Here is a 20,545-nt window from a genome sequence, read left to right as displayed (position 1 = left end):
GACCAGTGCCACCAGATAAGCTCACCAAGTTACGGCTTTTTGTTCTCACCTCCCAGACAATTTCATGGCCACAACTTCTCACTTCACCTTTTCTTTCATCCTCCCTCGCCTTTCTCCTCCTCGTCATGATCACCCCCACCACCTTAACAAGTTATTGTCAATTCAAGCTCAAAGTCGACTTTCCCTGAGAACAACAGCCACGAGAGCTCTGGGTAGTGATTCTTTGGGCGATTTTGGAGCCAGAGACCCGTTTCCCGCAGAATTAGAAAGCGGGTTTGCTGATAAAGTTTTGGGAAATGTTGACACTGAGCACAAGATACTTATTCCAAATGCTTCTGCTCTTTCTCTTGCTCAACAAGACTGCTCTCCCGTGTCTCCTCTGCAGAAACCTATGTCCGTAGATGATGCACAGAAGTTGTTGAAAAAGGTTATTTTGCAATACATAGCCCCCTCTTCTATTTTGCGTTAGAATTCGCTATTTACTAATACATATTAATAAATTGTATCTGTTGTAGTCTGAGTTATATAGGGAAGAAGGAGATGAAATAATAATGTCTTGCTATTTAAAGAAATCATGTCCATTTCCTGTGCACTGAGGCTAGTTCTTGTTTTCAGTTTTCAGATATGAAAAATTGGAACTCTACACTAATGACTTAATTTGATGTAATTACCGTGGGATAATAAGGGACTGATCAGAATTTTTCCTTATGTAGTTTGAATTCTGAAACTATGGAAATGGCGAATTCAAGCTGAGTATTTCTTTTTCTTGCAGTGCATACAAAACTACAAGTATTAGATATCTTTTCAGGAATATTTCGTCTTTCATGAGGAGACCTCTTTTGGTTACATGTTGAATTTTGAGTTTGAACTGTTGGTTTTGGAATCTTGATATACCCACAGAGCACATTATCCACATTTTCTACAAGTTTGAAATTTGGTTCTGATGTAGTCACCGAGAGCTTGGACACTACTTTGACATAGAGCTTGGTCTTTCATCTCCTCCTTTGAACCTGATAAGCTTAACAAACAATTTTATTATGTATCTCAACCTAAAAGGCTATGTTGAACTGTCAGATTATAAGGGACAATCAGGTGATCTGTAACATGTTTTGTTTCATGTTGCGATATATAAATTCTTTTACTAAGATACGTCACATCACAATTTCCTTTTGGTTTGTATTTGTGTATCACAGTGAGATCTAACGATTCTCTCATAGCACTAATAAGCTTTCTTGAGTGTGTATCGGTGACTTAAATCTTGAATGGAATAGTGTAAGAATACACACACACACACAGAGACTTTATCTTTTGCTTTCATTTGTTGAAGAGAAAAAACTTGTATATGTAGGTTATTGGCTGGAGACTTTTGGAGGAAGAAGGTGGACTTAAACTTCAATGCTTGTGGAAGTTGAGAGATTTTAAATGTGGGGTTGAACTTGTGAATAGAATATACAAGGTTGTAGAAGCTACCGGCCATTTCCCAAATCTCCACTTGGAGCAGCCCAATGAAGTTAGAGCTGAATTATGGACTTCTTCCATTGGTAAACCCTCTGGTCTCACACGCATAGGGCTGCTATGCTTTACACTGCACATATTCTTATACAAGTTTTCGTTTACATGCAGGAGGCTTGAGCATGAATGATTTCATTGTAGCTGCCAAAATAGATGAAATTAAAACATCAGATTTGGTTCCACGTAAAAGAATTTGGGCATAGGTAGACCATATTTTCTCTTCCAAGAAGAAACGCATGTCTGTCTGCCCTTGAGCCCTCTTTCGGCAATGACTACAAAGACTCATGTGCTACAATTTTTATGAGAACAATGTTTTTCAACCCATTTTTACTCTTTAAATGGATGAATTTATTTATTTTATATTTGACTCCCTTGTTTCGAACTACTTATCTTCTTGTTATGTTTTAATTCACCAGATGATTAATTTTTTTTACTTTCCAAGTTTATAGAGATTTGTTATCATCTTGTGCAGAGGGATATACACACAGTTGATGTAAAACTTCATAGTTCTATCTGGTTGAAGTTTGATATGTCAATTTGCTTATTCTGATTTCTAGTATACCCATAAATTATATGTATGATTGTAAACAAATAGACAATTCTGCAACCTAGAATCGAAAATAAATGTTTGAATAAACATCGAGATTGACTTCTTCACTACTGTACAGTATATCATTTTTTTAGTATTCAAATTATCTGTTTATAGGAGTGATAACGGAAAGGACTGAAGGGAAGAGTTCAATCTTCATACCTATCTCTACAGGATATCAATTCTCGTCTTTTACTTATTTCTGTTACAGGGGTAAAAATGATTTCAATGTCCTTTCTGTAAAGAAAAATCTCTTTCCCGTTCACTCCTCATGTCCATCCCCATCTTTGTAAGAAAAAATCTTCTTTATATATTTTTTAAATATAATTAAAATATATTAAATAATAAAATTAAAATTAATTTATTATTTTAAATAAAAAATTATATATTAATCATCTTAATATGTTTAATAAAAATATAAATAAATTTAAAAAATATAAATTTATAAATATATATTAATATTTTAAATAAAAATATTAATATAGATCAGTAAAGATAAGAATGAGAATCAAAGGTAATAGAAAAGACAGGAAAGAGACAATCATGTATCATTCGGCCTAGTGTTCGGACAAACTAAACAAATTTAATTTCTGACATAATAATCACGAAGGCTAGAACCTTCCACTAGATTATTTAACCCACGGGGTACTGCTCGTACAGGTACCGCACATATGTACTGCCTACCAAACGGCAGTACCAGAGTACTTGAAAGTCTTCAACCCAGTACACTTGCTGTTTTTTACATTGGTGGAAACTTTCAGGGATGGCTTCCTTATATACTAGGCCCCTTGCATTCACTTTTCCATGCCAAGGTGATTAAATTTCAGTCGCATTACTTTCCTTAGTTTGTAACGCTCTATTTCTGTTTTTAACGTGGATTTAATCTCAGGACTTGGTGGACGTACTCCAGGCTTGCAAACAAACAAAAAGGTTTCTTCTTATCTAGATTTATTTCATTGGGTGATTTATGGGAAACAACGTGCAGAAGTTGTGTTCGATGAAATGTTTTATTAAGAATGCTGTGTTGCTATGATTAGATGGTGCCGAGAAAATGTACAAGGGACGCTGGTTCCGCTAAGATTTGCGCAAAACTTGAGCTCAAGCCGCCACCATATCCAATGGTAATATTTGTCAGTATGTCTGAATATCAGCTTTTTAATAATAATACAGTGTCTGCAATTTATAAACTATTTAAGTATTGGCATTTTGCCTACTGAAAAATAATCAAGTGTTTATTACAAAACTTTCAAGTGTCTTTTGGTTTCATTGGTCTATGTTTTCCTGAAGTCAAGTGATACACAACGAAGAGAAATAATGCAAGAGAAGTTACTTAAGCCCGGAAACAGGCTTCTTCGTGGTGTGCTTATTTAAGTTAGATTTGGTTTGCAGGATGCTCTGGAGCCACATATGAGCCGGGAGACGCTGCAGTACCATTGGGGAAAGCACCACAGAGCTTATGTGGAAAACCTGAACAAGCAAATCGTAGGGACAGAGCTGGATGGAATGCCATTAGAAGACATAGTAATTGTTTCTTATAATAATGGTGACATGCTTCCAGCTTTTAACAATGCTGCACAGGTATGAGATGCATCATTGTATCATTTAGATCTTGAATTTGATCTTTTCATATCAAGCATATGAATTTATTATCTCAGAGTTCACAGATGAAATGAATTTGTTTGATAATCCCCAGATTCTCCTTTACTCTAGCTAGAAGTCATTTCATGTCTTCGGTTTTGATTCTGATGCTTCCATAGTGTTTATTTAGTTGTTTTACTTGTTCTCAGGCCTGGAACCACGAATTCTTCTGGGAATCCATGAAACCAAATGGTGGAGGAAGGCCATCTGGTGAACTTTTGCAATTAATCGAAAGAGATTTTGGTTCTTTTGAAAATTTTCTGCAGGAATTTAAGTCAGCTGCAGCCACACAGTTTGGTTCTGGTTGGGCTTGGCTTGCTTGTGAGTGATCTTCCTACCACTGTTGCTTGTTTTCAGGTTTTACCATTTGGGTTAACATTTTCTTCCTGCTGTGATTTTAATCCAGACAAAGCAAATAGACTAAATGTTGACAATGCCGAAAATCCTCTTCCATCAGAAGAGGACAAAAAGCTTGTGGTGGTGAAGAGTCCTAATGCTGTGAATCCACTTGTGTGGGATTATTTTGTGAGTACAAGTGACTCACTACAAAAATTTGTCTGTTCCAATTTTTTGTTTCTCTGTGCATCTGATCTTGCGGTTGTTAATTTTTGCAGCCACTCCTTACTATTGATGTTTGGGAGGTAAACGTTTTAATTGTCTTTCATTGATAGAAAAATGAAGTCAATTATATTATCTGATTACTAACTGTACTATGGAATCTGTTTTTTTCTCAACAGCATGCATATTACCTCGATTTTCAGGTGAGGCATGGTTCAGTGAGATATGGGATTAGCCTGAAATTTGTCTACTTAAGTTGGAGTCTTACAGCTGCCTATTATGTCCTTGCAGAATCGACGACCTGATTACATATCAATTTTTATGGACAAGCTTGTATCGTGGGAAGCTGTCGGCCATAGGCTGGAAGTAGCAAAGGCTCTTGCAGTTGAGAGACAAAAGGAAGAAGAGAGGAAGAAAAGAGAAGAGGAGGAGAAGACGACGGATGATCAAGGTGTGAAGATGTACGTAGAGAATGACGGTGATGACTCGGAGAGCGACTGAAATTTTTGCAGTTATCTGCTTAAACTTGTAGTCTGCCAAAGATATTAGTGGTTCCGAAGGTTGTGGTGATGACAGTCTAAAGAGCCAATCTTTAAAATCCAAAGAGAATAAACTAATGGTTTTGTTTTGTTTTTTTTTCTTTTTATCAAAATTTCCGACTATCTAGCTTCAGTTAACCATATTGGAAAACCTCTTCCCTATTTTTTGAATTAAAATATAAATGATGAAATGGAATTTTGACTAATAAAATTATGAGTAATAATATATTAATCTATCTCAGATATATAACATATATACATTTATACGTATCATCTTATGATTAAGTATTATTTTATCTTTAATTTAAAATCATTTAATTATATGATGATAAATATAAATTTATAATTAAATTGAATATATATAATTTTATTATAAAATTATTACTAGAGAAGTTTCCAAATGTACAAGGGAAAACATATGAAAGAATATATGTTTTTCATGGCATAAAAACCCCAAATTTATAGGGTTACAAAAACTTAATAAGATGCACAAATTGGTTGTGACAAATCTGATCATTTTGGTTGAATCTTTTGTGGTTTTTGCATTAAAAAACCATTGGATAAAAAGAAAATATGTCATTAAAGTGACTGACAACGCATTGAAATGAATTATCAAGAAGAATAATTGTTAAAAAGAAAGAATAAATTTTTTGTAAACGTAAATACAAATTTTTTTCAAATTTAAAGAGACCAATTATTAACTATAAAATATGAAAATTTTTGAAACTTTATATAATAAGGGTAAAAAAATAATTTAAAAAAATTATTAATTTTTAAAACTTTTCAAAATAATAATTTTACAATAATAACCAAATTTATTAAATAGATAAATATTTGAATTTTTTAAAATTAACATATAAAAATTAAAAAAAAAATAATCGTGAGGTGGGAATAAGTCCTTTAGCCTTTATTTTATAATTTTCATTTTGGTTTACATGAAAATATAAACTTAAAAGTAGTAGCACTGAATTTTTAAATTCCCAGATAAAATTACGGGAGTTAGCAGTAATTACAGCTACCCACAACCATTCACATGGAAATATTTTGTGATGTACCAAGAATGATGGGGAGGTAAAACAGAAGAAGGGGGGTCATCTTTGAATGTATTGCCGTTTTACAACTCGACCCAGACAATAGCATCAGCTGATCTATGGGAATCAGAGGATCCATTCTCATTATTGACATCGATTGATGCTGGGACCTGGGAAATATGATGGCGGCTCATACAAACCATCAACCCCCTTGGCTGCAGGTTGCCCAATTACCCTGTCATTATAAGCTGCAACCCCAACACTCTGCCACCCATAATTTGATGAAACACTGCCACACATCATTTGCCCAACGGCATCCTTTGACTCCTCTCTGTGAACACCAGATGGACCTGCAGTGGAGGGGAGGACACTACTTCCAGAAGACAAACCAACTTCAACTCCAATAGCATGCACAGTGCCCCCACTTGGTCCTATAGAGCCAAGAGCTTCAGGCAAAGGTGCTGCTTCATATCCGTGCGATGCAGCTGGGGCAGCAAGATGATTACTGATGTAGCTGGAGTAACCACCAGTCAACAGATGTGGCATCAAAGTATTATATGATCTCTTCCTATCTATATAACTGTTTGCAGCCATTGGTTCATGCAACCGGATGACATGTGGAGATGACACCAGGGTTGATCCATTGGTTGTAAATCGAGAACGTTTTGTTTCTTGAAAGTTGAAATTATTTGATGACTGAATTTGACCAGCTTTTCTCTTTGGCTTCTTATTATCATCCATTATAAGTTTATTCAGATCAACAATTTCTTTCTCCAACTTGACAATCTTTTCTTTGATTTGCCATCCAGAAAGAAGCTTGGCAGGATCAATTTTGCGATCTTCCAAACACTTGACAACAGATTTTAATGCAGCTAAATGCTTTTCAGTTGCCTTTTTCTGCAAAACAACATCATGAAACTACACCATTAATCAGAATAAAGATAAAATTTTGAATGTTACAGTAGCTATAGAATAGGCCAATACCAGAGGATGTGGTGCATCTCGTCTTTTTCTCTTCCATGCTTCTCTAGTCTCCCGTAAGAGTGAAGTCAAAATTGTATAAGGTGAGAACTTATCCTCAATCCCAAAGTTGTAAACAATATCAACTGCTTCAACATGCATTCCATTCTTTTTCATATTCTCTATGATATCTGTTATAAAAAATAAAAAATTAGATGGCATGATAAGAAAAGATCATTATGTTTGTCCCACTTCCACAGTTACAAAATTTAAGCTGAATAAGTTAAATGTGATTACATCTAAGAATAGTTTGCCTATAGCCATTCCAAATGGTAGTTAAAATCACTAAGTCATGAATTTGTTCTATTCCCTTTTTATAGGATGGATTCATCGTATCTTTGTCCTTTGTTGATTGGATACAGGCATACACGACTGAAATGCTGCCAAAATTTACTTTAAAAGACTCCCTCAAACTAACTCTAATTTGAAATACCAAAAATTGTCTGATGGCCTTATAGCTAGTATTACTAGAATAGGTTTAAGTTCACTCTTGCTGATAAAATGAAAAACAATAAAAAAATGTGAAAGATTTAGAAACTGAAAGACAGTTGCCAAATTCCTACAGCCACATCAATAAAACATAATCCATATCAACTAACAAAGATGAGAACATATAGTTACACAGATGACTGACAGCTAAAAACAGATAAAAAAGCATGTGAAAACTAGAAAGAGCACATTGCCCACTACTCCTAACTTCCTACCTATAACAAGTGTGCCAGCCTTATAGCACTTTCAAGCAGTGAAAATAAATACAAACAAGGATATGAAAAAAATATATCAATGCAATGTGTCAAAAAATTAGGAAAATACAGCTCCGTAAAAGCGTGTCCATAGAAGTATTGGTGGATAGAACAGGTGCCTTATGCTACAGTGATCAAATAGGAGGGGCAGTATAAATATTTTGGAAAAATCAGTGATTGCTTCTGCTCTCTCTCGTCAATCTTCTAAAATTGGTTCATCACCACCAGCCTCAGCATCAGGAAATCATGTTTCTCACGATAATCATCATATAACCTTTTTGTTTTCTTGTCATTCCTAAAGACAAACCAGCATTGGTTTCTGCCTTCAACTAATCTTCTCTATCCTAGAGGAAGTAAGATTGCACATGCATACATAACCATACACATTAATACTGGCTCTTTAATAAATAGACATTCGATAAGAAAACTAAATTCGCATCAAAATATAATTTGTGCTTCATTGGTAGGTACTAATTTCTGCCATCCATCAGACTTTTCCTGTCACTAAACTAAGAACAGGACAAAGCCTGCTATTTGTATGGCATATCAGAAACAAACAAAGCAAATTAAAATAGTGAGGCAAATCAAACAGCATTATAAGCGTGCTCCTTCTACTAATGGACAAGTGATCCTAAATTGAAAAAACAGCAACATTTATGATGGAAGGCAAAATGCAAAAAAGTGCGACAGCTAGCACAAACCTGGAACCCTTGCAAAAATAACACCAGACCGTTTAAGCAAATCACTAATCTCCGTGATATTACTGAACCTAATCAAATCCCTAACATCTTCACTTTTAAAAACTTTAGGAATCCCAAAACATGCGACGAACAGAAGTAAGCCTCTGGCATCAACCTCACAAGCTTTACTCAAACCTCCTTCACTAAGCAGTCTTTTTCTCCAGGCAACTGAATCCTTCTCGGCCTCTTGTTTAAGCGTTTCATCAATCTCAATGTGGCTCCCGCTCTCAGTAATCAGTCTGAGGAAAAACTCCAACACAAGAACCGAAGCCTGGCGAGACGAAATCATGGGAGAGTCCTTGGTGTAGGCTTTTTTACCTTGTAGAAAGAACCGTCCCACACAATCCAACACGAGTTTCGCCGGCTTTGGAGCCAATTTTAGTGCCGAAGCTGAGTCTCGGCGGAGCGTTTCAACGTCCGATAGATGCGTGACAAGGTATTTTCTCAGGCCGCGGCTGCACATCATCTCGCAGAGATAGTGAAGCTCAGAAGGCCGAGACCCTTGAGTCAGATTGACATTCTTAGTCGCCATTTCGGTTAGGGTTTGAGTTTCAGTTGGTGGTAGACTCTGAGGTTGAGGTTGAAGCGGCATCTTTTCCGTAAGCCGTTGTAATTGATCCGCGTTTTGGTGTGACGGTGAGGTTTCATGGCGTAATTTGATGTCGATTGCGGTTTGGATGAAATCGAGGTGGTTTTGTAACTCTTGGAATCGGCGCTCGAAGACTTGTACGGCAGCGCCCAGGCTGCTCAGTTCGTTGATGGATTTCAGAAATACAGGCGCGTTTTGTTGCTCCATTGACAGAATGAAACTTGAGATTTTCCAATTTTAGGGCTATTATTGCCTTTAACACGAAATCTCAAGTTTAAACAGGGAAAAATTCTAACGAGTTCGCAGAGATGAGACGGAATTAGACAGGAGAATGCCTCATTTGTTCCGTAAAATTTATAAAATTTATTATTATTTATCATATTATTAAATAAATTATATTTAAGTTAACGAATATTTGTCATAGAAATATTCCTGAATTTTAACAAAAAACCATTTCTCCCTATCATCAAATAATTCAATACAAATCCAAAAAATATTTTCTCCATCTTCAAATATTATAAATCAATCTTTTTTTTTTTTTAAATCTAGAACAAGTGAAAACAATTTCAAAAATATATTTTTTTTTTAATTTCAAATGTTATTTCAATACAAATCCTTGTTTCTTGCGGTTTTCAACGAGAGCCATGGCCTCCGGAAAATGGAGGAAACCTGTTTTGATAAAAAATGGAAGATTGAAGGAACTTTACCATGAAACGTCCCTGGTAAATGTAGCAATAAATAGCTGAAAATTGCTTTCTACGGGACAAAGAAGTTGTGGTAGGGAACCGACATCGCTACTGGATGAAGTATGGTGCATAAATTCAAGGTCGTTCAAGGAAAATTTCTTCCCAGGAGGCAAGCAGGAATTGCGCCCCATTTCTTTCTTGTACTACCAACTTGAAGAGCATTATCTGTCTCCTCACGATTTAATAACAAAGCCTTGGAAGAATTATTATTGGGAATAAAATTCTCATAAACAGATCAAATATTGTCTGTACGACATAAATTTTCTCCGTCAATACAAGGATCCAGCCGGTCATGGTCTAGCTCAATTGCCACTAGCTACTTTGCCATGAAATATATGTACTGTTGAACCGCAAAAACACTTCTGTTGAACAGCATCAAACAAAATCTGGCAGTGCCGTTTTGGATCCTTTTTTAGGTAAATAATTCTCTTAATAATTGGTACTGTTGAATGATAATAAAAATCCGGATCCGTTTTGGACTCTTCCATTTAGAAGGCCCGATTGGGGTTTAATTGACAATCTTGTTTTAAATATCTTAATAAGGATAATCAACATTTAATTATGATTTTGTTTAATTATTTTATTTGTTAGCCGTTAGATAATGGCAACCACAAAGCGGTACATGTCCTCGTGGAATAATTAAGCAGCAAAATTGCAAAATTCTTTGCCTCATAAGATTAAGTCAATAATTTTTCAAATTAAACGTGCAATCCATTTCACTTTTACACCATTTCACCTACAAATTCAAGGTTTTAAAATAAGAGCAACCAAATGGATATATCATTTCTCCAGAGAAAGCATTCACCACTCAGATGCAGAATATGGGAACGGACGATCTAAGAGTGAAGTTTCCGGATCATTATGATCACCATTCTGACACAGAAGTTGTGGGCAATGATAAAATGGCTTACTCAGGTCCACTCAGTGGACCTCTAAATAACAAAAGGGCTGCAAGAAAAAGCGCCCCGTTCAACATTCCTGACTCAGCTTCATCACATGATGAACCTTTTGACATCACCCTCGACGTACGTGATGATACCGTCGCTGTTCACTATGTTAAATCTACTAATGGTGCTGAAATCGATGAAGATCCGGAGCTATCGTTACTTGCTAAAGGTTTGGAGAAAAGCACGTCTTCTTTTGGTTCTTCAATTGTGAAAAATGCTTCCTCTAGAATTAGACAGGTGTCTCACGAGCTTAAACGTTTCACTTCGTTTTCAAAGAAGCCTCCTCCTCGCTTTGATAGGACGAAGTCCGCGGCTACTCATGCTCTCAGGGGACTTAAATTTATAAGTAAAACTGATGGTGGAGGTGGTTGGGCTGCTGTTGAGAAGCGATTTGATGAGATCACTGCTTCAACTAACCGGGTTCTGCCCCGTGCACGATTTGGAGAATGCATTGGTATAAACACAAACTCGGTAATATAAATACAGCAGTTTTTGTTTCTGAAAGACTTTTAACTTGGGTTGATGTGAAAAATGCTATGGCATGGCAGGAATGAAGGACTCAAAGGAGTTTGCCGGGGAGTTATTTGATTCGCTTACCCGGAGATTCAATATTACAGGTGATTCGATCACCAAGGGTCAGCTAAGAGAATTTTGGGATCAGATCAGTGACCAAAGTTTTGACTCTAGGCTCAAAACTTTCTTCAACATGTAAATATTTTGTTTCCTGTTTATTCTCAGCATGTGTATTTGTTGATCGTCAGCTTAATAAATATACTTTAAACGAAATGCAGGGTTGATAAAGATGCTAATGGAAGAATCACAGAAGAGGAAGTCAGAGAGGTAAGGCCTCGACCTCAAAGAACATGACAGCTTGAATAATCCATAGATGCATTAAAGCAGAAGTTGACTTTCATATGTTTGTTAATGATTAGTTTGAATCTAATAAATTGGCAACAATATCTGCAGATTATCAGCCTCAGTGCTTCTGCAAATAAACTCTCGAATATCCAAAAGCAAGCGGAGGAATATGCAGCTTTGATCATGGAAGAACTAGATACTGACCATCTAGGATACATCATGGTAAAATAAAAAACTCATAAAAATAAAACTCTACGAATGTAGCAGGTTGAATTTTGATTTTTGGACGCTCATATTGTTGCAAATTAATATATCTCAGATCGATAGTCTAGAAATGCTGCTGTTGGAAGCTCCAAATCATACTGTCAAAACTGGAGGAGAAAGTCGAAACCTGAGCAAAATGTTGAGCCAGAAGCTAAAGCCTACACAATTTGACAACCCAGTAAGGAGATGGTGGGATGGCATCAAGTACTTCTTGCTAGATAATTGGCAGAGAGTTTGGGTAGTGGCACTGTGGATTGGCGTCATGGCAGGTCTATTTGTATACAAATATATCCAATATCGAAATAGAGCTGCATATGAAGTAATGGGGCATTGTGTATGCATGGCCAAGGGTGCAGCAGAGACTCTAAAGTTAAACATGGCTCTAATTCTGCTGCCTGTCTGCCGAAACACCATCACATGGCTCAGGAACAAGACCAAATTGGGAGTTGTTGTTCCATTTGATGACAACCTCAATTTCCATAAGGTAATATCGAATATATATATATATATATATATATATAGAGAGAGAGAGAGAGAGAGAGAGAGAGATTTATTCAAATCCAAAGCCATTATAAGATTCAAAAGCTGAAGCAAATTAAATCAATAGAACTTATTCTTTTCAGGTGATAGCATTGGGGATTGTTTGTGGAGTTGGTATACATGCAGGTTATCATTTAGCATGTGATTTCCCTCGCCTGGTTCATGCAAGTGAAGATAAGTATGAACTAATGGAGCAATATTTTGGGAAGCAGCCTAAAAGCTACTGGCATTTTGTGAAGTCAGTGGAAGGAATAACTGGGATTGTGATGGTGGTGTTAATGGCAATAGCTTTTACTCTTGCTACCCCATGGTTCAGGCGCAATAAGCTCAAACTGCCAGAGCCCCTGGAGAAGCTTACAGGCTTCAATGCCTTCTGGTATTCCCATCATTTGTTTGTCATCGTTTATACCTTGCTCATTATTCATGGATACCATCTGTATTTGACTCATAAATGGTACAAAAAAACGGTTAGTTCCCTTTTCACCTTGCTTTTTCACCATCTTGACTTGATTAATTTAAAACCTGACATAATAATCTTTATCCTATGATACAATAGACCTGGATGTACCTGGCCATTCCAGCCCTTCTTTATACCTGTGAGAGATTAATCAGGGCATTGAGGTCCAGCATTGAACCTGTTGCTATAGAAAAGGTAAAGAATTTACATGAACTGAAATTAGATTTATTTATTTATTGCTGAAATAAATACGTGTTGCAGGTGGCCATTTATCCTGGAAATGTGCTGGCACTTCACATGTCAAAGCCTCATCATGGATTCAGATACAAGAGTGGCCAGTATATGTTTGTCAATTGTGCTGCTGTGTCGCCATTCGAATGGTAGGCAATGATGCAACTCCTGAAAATCTTAATACGCAGGTTGAAATTTTGATTCTGATAAAAGTACTGTTTGCTTTTACAGGCATCCATTTTCCATAACTTCAGCTCCTGGAGAAGTTTACTTGAGTGTTCACATTCGAACTCTTGGTGATTGGACAAGACAACTCAGAACAGTATTCTCTGAGGCAATTAATTTTTTTATTATCTTACAATGAATTAAAATCAGGGATCATTTTTCTTTTTAGATATGGGTAATTGATTAATAAGTTGAATCTAATTTGTATAGGTTTGTCGGCCACCTCCTATTGGAAAAAGTGGACTTCTTAGAGCAGATTGCATGCAAGGAAGTAACAATCCAATTCCCAAGTAAGTTTTAGACTTTTATTTATCCTCTGTTTCCATACTTTTAATCTTTATCAACATTAAATAACACATCTTCAACTTCACATTTGAAAAAAAAAAAACATAATAATAATAAGAAATTCGTAATTCTAATCATGGGCACATGCTATGATAAAAAGAGAAGTCAAAATAATAATGTGAAAGGGCAGAGATGTGACAAGCAACATTGTTATAAGTACTTTGTTTTTATTTATTGGGCTAGACTCAATCTCTTCTATTTGAAGAATGATCTTTTAAATTTAATATATCAACCTCCTTCAGATTAAAGACTGAGAACATTTGACTATCCATGATTATCAGTTTCCCCAGAGTTCTGATTGACGGTCCATATGGGGCACCAGCGCAAGACTACAAGAAATATGAGGTGGTTTTACTGGTGGGTTTGGGAATTGGAGCAACCCCAATGATAAGTATTGTGAAGGACATAGTAAGCAACATCAGGGCCATGGAAGAGGAAGAGATTGCTTTAGAAAATGGAAATATGACAACTCCTAGTGCTTTACAACAAAGAAGAAGAGAACAGTTCAAGACAAGGAGAGCATACTTTTATTGGGTGACAAGAGAGCAAGGATCGTTCGATTGGTTCAAAGGTGTGATGAATGAAGTGGCTGAATTAGACCATAATAATGTGATTGAACTTCATAATTATTGTACCAGTGTTTATGAAGAGGGCGATGCTCGCTCTGCGCTCATTTGTATGCTTCAATCCCTAAATCATGCTAAGAATGGCGTTGACATTGTCTCCGGCACTAAGGTTATGTCCCATTTCGCCAAGCCTAATTGGCGCAATGTCTACAAGCGCGTTGCTCTTAAACACCCCCATTCCAGAGTTGGTAAGTCAATCTTCTTTCAATCGTTTTATGAATTATGTGAGAACTGAATATTCACACTGTATTTTATGAATACAGGGGTGTTTTACTGCGGGGCGCCAGCACTAACACAAGAGCTACGCCGGCTGGCTTTGGATTTCTCTCACAAGACCACCACCAAATTTGACTTCCATAAAGAAAATTTTTAACTTCGAATGGAAGTGAAGGAACCAAGTCCAAGAGTCTAATATCCCACCAGACAGACAAATTCTAGTAATTTCCTCCATTATATACCCCACTCTCTTTCACGTACAGAGATTCTGGCCTGGCCTCTCTGTTCATATAAATATTTAATCATATTAATTTATGTTGCAACCATGAATTTATAATTGATTTTGCTTTGCAAATTGCTGATATGTAAATAGAGAGATAATGCAGACAAAAAATGGTGGGTTAGTTGAGTTGGGTGCTAATCGGAGAAACTACCTTTGTTTTTAAGTTTCTTGGCACTTGCAGTCTTTCTAATATCCTTAATGTTTTTTTTCATCCAGCTGCCTATTAACCGAGTATCAAAATTGGTTGGGGTCTTATTCCAGTTTCCTACTACTCAAATGGACATTCTTATGTCTAAAATTAGTTGTCTAAGTTCACCTGAAAGATTATTAGCCTATTTAAGGCTTCATTTGCTATGTTTTAAAAAGCATGACAGCATAGTCTTAGAATACAATCTGTCATTTGCTGGAATGATTCTTTCCAGAAAGCTGAATGCAGATGGAGATGATAATTACCGAAATTGCAAGCTCTCCTTCACATGTTAGTTTTTGATGGAAGCCTCCCTCTTGTAGGATCGGATTGTAGTCTCTTGATTCTATCTAGAGGGAATTCAGAAAAGGCGAAATGTATGAAGGTTTATACTCATGAAGCAAACAATAAGGCTATGTAAATCAAGCCTAAGTATGCTACCCTTAAAACGTTAATCATCTGAGATGAATCAGCAGCTTCCATTGCATTTAATCTGGTCATGTGCCTAATAGCTTAGTACTTGGCAGATCATTTTTTATTTTCCGATAAATTTTGTAGGGTAATTCTTCAAGACATGATAGAATTATCTCTCCAGATTCGGTCTCCATAGAACAGATACAAAGATAATGTGAAACAACAGATTTTTTTCCAGAGGAACAATCTTTACATGTTTCTCTGAACCTGCAATCTTTCTTGCCATTACAGACAGGAAACCAACCAGCTCCACAGACTGTTATTACGCCTTAAAGCAATGTCCTTGAGACTATAATAGAATATAATTTGGAGAATCAATATCACACTGATAATTAAAATAAGGTAAGCTGTCAATTATTTGAAACCCTGTTCCTTAGATTAGGGGTTCACCTGCATTGAGCTTCTCAGAATTATATGTAAATTAATCTATCAAATTCAGGCTGTAGATGTTAAACGTAACTGTAAAATTGATTTTTGTGTTGATACTAACATAGCTTACAAATGATAAGTTAAGAAAAATATTTACTATACACATGAAAGAAGATCTCTCTTTTATAATTAATTTTTCTTTCTGCTGCTAGATTCTGCCTTTTCTCGTCAAACAACTCAAAATTGTGAGTGACGATGATGCTCTACAACTACAAGAAAGACTGTAAAGAAAGCAAACGCTAGTCTTATATAAGCACAGGAGTGCAATAAAATACAGTCATATGAAGATAGCTCCCACACGTTTCAGCAAATAAAATACTAACATGATCAGACTGGGAAAATTAAGATTCAACAGTGTTGTTGTCTCTTTCCAACCAAAACTAGAGTTATGGTAGAGTAAAAATTACTTAAAGAAGTCAGGAAATGTGTTGAAATGGTCTGAACAAATCTCAATCTACAAGTCAAGATAATGACCAGTAGAGAAAAAAAATTTGAACCTAAGCAGAACCAAATTTATTGTAGAAGTGTCCAAAATAACCATATAAAAAGGCACAACAACACAGATAGAAGTGAAAATTCCTTTTGCAGTGTCAATATTCATTCACTAGTGTCGTTATCGGTAGAACTGCAGTTCTTCTCTGAATCCTGTGAAGAAGCTTTCGTTGAAACTGGTTCATCTGGACTGGTAAGAATTTCAGAGACAAATTTTATCAAAGAGCAGAGCCCACCCAAGAAGTTATGATCAATAACACCTTTGCCCTCCACCACGTGTGCAAAATCCACAAGTTTAATTTCAGCACCTGAACTCCTGCCTTCCAAAAGAGGCTCCTTTTCATACATCATGAGAACTGAGCAAGAATTGAAATGATAAATGGTTTGATCTTCAAACCATGCTTTGAGCTCCAACAATTGTGCTAGAATCCCATTGGAACCACCATAAACAGTTGGTGCAAAAGAACAGTCTGAGACTGATTTTGAATCAATAGGCGAGTGAGATGAAACAAACTTCCTCAGGACCAATCTCACATCGTCTGCAGTATATGCTTGGACAAGCTTCTTTTCTGGCTTCCAGAAGCCCGATTCTTTGTTTTGATATACCTGCAACCCAGATATCCTAAAACCCAATAACACGCCGGTGGTTTCTGCATCCTTCTTAAGGCATTTTTCAATGTAGTCCTTGGGTGCTTGAGGGTACCATGTTCTTGAACCAATCTTAACATCTATGATGGATGGATTGAGGCATTTTGCGACAAGATCTTCCAGAACCAGGTGAGGACAGAGGCCAGATCCATCAGATGCTTGTAAAAGTTGAGTTCCATAGAAGACAGGGAAGAACCTGCGGATGTGATCAGGGATCTTTGTATTGGAAGAAAAGGATGTGTAAAAAGCTACTTCATTGGAACCACGTTCACCATCCTGGAGGGGTTTGTAGAATCGCCCTGAATCATCAATAAGGGGTCCAAGTTTTCCATCAAGGGCTTGGTGACCTGCAACTTGATGGTCTGGGATCTTAAGCATAATGCTGCTAGTATGAAGAATCCTACAAATAAAAACATTATGATATCTCTTCACCAGATGTGATTAATTCCAGAAAAGGTAAGATCCAAGGCTGATATGGATTAAACGCTACAAATCTTTAGAAACAGTAAAATAAGAAATGAAATGTTCACCGCATCAGTATCAGTGACAACAAAATTATCTACTAATTATCGACTGTAAAATTACTACCTAAAAGAGATAATCATGAGAAACGACACTTTCCGTTGGAGCATTGAACAGTCCATGTTCATATTGTGGGAAAAAATACAGTGCTTTACCGATGAAACCTCATATATGCACAGAGAGCTACTAACCAAATTATTTAAGTAAAAATCTTCGAATTCAGAAAGCAAGTTCCAAAAAATTAAGGTCTCAAAAACAATAATGGTCAGATAAATTCATATGCAGACGATCACAAAATGAATTCGGATCAAAATGATGACATTTTATGACGAACTGAAGTTTTCCCACCAGCCAAAATTAAACTTTTCCTTGAATATGTCATCCAACGTAAAAACAAAATAAACGAAAACTTTTAACACCAGTAAACAACTAAATATCAGAATAAAAAAGAACCCACATAAAGAAATAAATATAATTTAGTAGCATTATAACAGGAATTAAAAAATTACCTTTCTGAAGCTTCCAAATCAAAGAAGTTGTCCAGGTCCAAAATTTTCTATTATATTATTCTATAAGAAGAAGAAGAAGAAGAAGAAGAAGAAGAAGGAGAATAAAGTGAGCGTAGGGTTTACGTCTCACCATTGTACAGCGTTGGTTTTTATCCGAAGAAAGAATAAAAAAAGTTAGAAAACTAGAAGTCAGATCAACGGCTGGTGATTGCTGGGTTTCCTTTTGACTTCCTCTTGGCCTTCAGTTCTGGTTTTATTCACAGAATCCTAGTTAATTACATTAATAATGAAAGTTGACTATGTCAGTTCCGTGCACTTTAATGTTACGATGTCTATAAGTCAATCATATCTATATTTTTTTATTGACATGCGAATCAACATAATTAATAAAATAGTCCATTTAATATTTATCGTTTACATATTAAAATTATAATTAAACACTGAAATTCCACTCAGTATAATAGCCAAATGACTATTTCCAATTCCAAATTTTGATGGAACGATTTTTTTAATATAATTATCATTATTTTATGATATATAATATATATTTGATAATATAATATGATCATTATAAAAAGTATATAAAATTAATATTATATATAAAATATAAAATAATAGATATTATCGATATAAATTAATAAATTTTTTTAAATGAAATAATAACCTGATGTGAGGTTATATGAAAAATTTTCAAAATTTAAAGATATTTTATATATTTTTAAAAATGATAATGGTTAATTTTTTTATAATTTTATTATTAAATTTAACAAAAAAACTGCGTTATATGTAAGGATGGTAGTGAGGATAGAATGACAAAGATTTTTTGTTCCTTTTCTGAACCTGTAAAAAAAAAATCTTTTTCTCATAATACCTAAATACAACATAAATATATTAAATAGAAAAATTAAGTAAAATTAAAACTAATTCACTATTTCAAATATTACAAATTCATATATTAACAACTTTAATATTTACAATAAAAATAATAAATAAATTTTAAAAATATAAATAATTTAAAACTATAAAAGATATATTAGTGTTTTAAAACAAAATATTAATATAAAGGAATAAGGACAAGGCGGGGCGAGGAGAGTCCGATTGTGAGAATTCTTTTCATCTCCATCTTCATCATCTTCCTCATTTCTATCGGAAAATCTCTTCTTTATTAGGGTTGAGGATGATCAGAGACTTTAAATTCGAACCAAAATTATCATACTTAATTATATAATACAATACAATACTGGATATACAATACAAAGAATTAGTTTTTTAATACACAATACAATACGTAATTCAACTACCATATTTTTGACCCTTTTAATTTGAAATTTTTAGTTTTTATTAATCAACTACTTTTTTAAATTAGTGTTTTATCCTTTGTAAATATAATAACAAAAATTCTCTCATTATTTAATATAAATTTTGCCGTAATATTTGTATTAAAAAAAATGAAAAATTTAATTATCAATCTATCTTCCAATAAAATTTAATTTGTCAAATTATTCTCCAATAAATATAGTTATAAAAATTATTATTTTTATAAAAAAAATTCTTATTTTTTATTTTTTTTTTGCTTTTCCCCTTATCATCTTTGTGAAGTTTTTTTTTTTTACCCTCTTTATTTGCACTAGATGTGACATATCAATTATTCTCATTTTCCTCATATTACTTCTATTATTAATTGTTAGTTATCTTTTTCTTTTTTTGTCATGTTTATCACTGATTATTTATCATCTTTCTTCTTTTTTCGTTATCTTCACTAGTAATATTACCACTAACCAATCTCTTGCTTTTCTAATCATCTTTACCACCCAATTGCCCACCATCTTTTTTCTCCTTCCATCATTTTCTTCACCACCAATCATCCTCCTCTAATCATCTTTATCACCAATAGTTTGAACTATTAGTATCCATTAAACAAAATTCTAAACCATTAGGTTTGTCAATTAGACCACCAAATGATCCAATGTTATTATATATCCATGATAACTAATTATCTTTCACACTTTCATATATAAAACAATAATCTATGTTCCCAAGTCTAAGAACTCAATTGGAAGGAAGTCCTTCTATCCATACCTCCATAATTGACATTCACATATTTACTTCCATGAAATCATTATTTCAAAACATAGCCACTAACCGATGGCACAAGATCAACATGCCTCAAAGCCTTTCTCATTCGTATACTTGTCCAGTTAGTTATCTCAACAACAATTCCAGAAATTAAAATATAAACATGCGTACTTACAACAACATCATCATATATAAACACTAATATCACTTGTACAATCATGATCAAAAGATTAACTTTCAAATCAAAACATAATCGATAAAATCTCACATATTAAAAAGATGCGAAATCGTCTATTTATCGTTCTTCCGTTGATAAGCTACTCGTGGCAAGGATTGATCCCCAAAAATTTTCTCTTGCGTCCGAGGCTCAAAATCCCTCTTATCTCTCTTGTAATTCTTTTGAAAAATGTGAATAACCACTCAACCAAACACTTTTGAGATTCTTTTTATTTTCATTACAGTTAATGATACAATAGTGTGTACTATTTATTCATGAGTGTGTATGTCATTA

General features: G+C 34.8%; 5 protein-coding genes across 6 annotated transcripts; 3 read left to right on the top strand and 2 right to left on the bottom strand.

The window, feature by feature from the left end:
* Positions 1–12: 12 nt before the first annotated feature.
* On the top strand, positions 13–1,874 carry LOC123207203 (probable pterin-4-alpha-carbinolamine dehydratase, chloroplastic). The gene is made up of 3 exons (XM_044624507.1): positions 13–427; positions 1,349–1,541; positions 1,624–1,874. Exons 1-3 carry the CDS (start codon positions 65–67, stop codon positions 1,713–1,715), a joined length of 648 nt encoding a protein of 215 aa, XP_044480442.1. The 5' UTR covers positions 13–64; the 3' UTR covers positions 1,716–1,874.
* Positions 1,875–2,655: 781 nt separating this feature from the next.
* On the top strand, positions 2,656–4,926 carry LOC123207201 (superoxide dismutase [Fe], chloroplastic-like). Its single transcript, XM_044624500.1, has 9 exons — positions 2,656–2,913; positions 2,991–3,031; positions 3,139–3,222; positions 3,491–3,679; positions 3,889–4,060; positions 4,146–4,264; positions 4,354–4,380; positions 4,477–4,500; positions 4,589–4,926. Exons 1-9 carry the CDS (start codon positions 2,865–2,867, stop codon positions 4,796–4,798), a joined length of 915 nt encoding a protein of 304 aa, XP_044480435.1. The 5' UTR covers positions 2,656–2,864; the 3' UTR covers positions 4,799–4,926.
* A 796-nt stretch (positions 4,927–5,722) lies between these two features.
* LOC123207210 (protein FRIGIDA-like) lies at positions 5,723–9,316 on the bottom strand. 2 transcript variants are annotated; one of them, XM_044624519.1, is made up of 3 exons: positions 8,332–9,316; positions 6,852–7,018; positions 5,723–6,785 (listed from the first exon to the last, which is right to left on the bottom strand). In XM_044624519.1, the coding sequence occupies exons 1-3, from the start codon at positions 9,164–9,166 to the stop codon at positions 6,012–6,014; spliced, it is 1,776 nt and encodes a 591-aa protein (XP_044480454.1). In that variant the 5' UTR covers positions 9,167–9,316; the 3' UTR covers positions 5,723–6,011. The 2 variants fall into 2 exon arrangements, with proteins under 2 accessions (XP_044480454.1, XP_044480455.1); XM_044624520.1 differs by having other exon boundaries at positions 5,723–6,764; positions 8,332–9,313.
* Positions 9,317–10,526: 1,210 nt separating this feature from the next.
* On the top strand, positions 10,527–14,622 carry LOC123207208 (respiratory burst oxidase homolog protein C-like). The gene is made up of 12 exons (XM_044624516.1): positions 10,527–11,106; positions 11,201–11,360; positions 11,444–11,492; positions 11,619–11,732; positions 11,830–12,258; positions 12,398–12,781; positions 12,871–12,966; positions 13,033–13,151; positions 13,234–13,336; positions 13,438–13,517; positions 13,854–14,386; positions 14,462–14,622. The coding sequence occupies exons 1-12, from the start codon at positions 10,527–10,529 to the stop codon at positions 14,569–14,571; spliced, it is 2,757 nt and encodes a 918-aa protein (XP_044480451.1). The 3' UTR covers positions 14,572–14,622.
* Positions 14,623–16,009: 1,387 nt separating this feature from the next.
* LOC123207183 (inositol polyphosphate multikinase alpha-like) lies at positions 16,010–18,182 on the bottom strand. The gene is made up of 2 exons (XM_044624474.1): positions 17,959–18,182; positions 16,010–17,327 (listed from the first exon to the last, which is right to left on the bottom strand). The coding sequence occupies exon 2, from the start codon at positions 17,303–17,305 to the stop codon at positions 16,385–16,387; it is 921 nt and encodes a 306-aa protein (XP_044480409.1). The 5' UTR covers positions 17,306–17,327; positions 17,959–18,182; the 3' UTR covers positions 16,010–16,384.
* Between the last annotated feature and the right edge of the window lie 2,363 nt (positions 18,183–20,545).

Source organism: Mangifera indica, unplaced genomic scaffold (genome assembly GCF_011075055.1).
Source record: "Mangifera indica cultivar Alphonso unplaced genomic scaffold, CATAS_Mindica_2.1 Un_0065, whole genome shotgun sequence".
Classification (NCBI taxonomy): domain Eukaryota; kingdom Viridiplantae; phylum Streptophyta; class Magnoliopsida; order Sapindales; family Anacardiaceae; genus Mangifera; species Mangifera indica.
The sequence above is the reverse complement of the archived record's forward strand: the minus strand, read 5'-3'. Positions and strand labels throughout refer to the sequence as shown.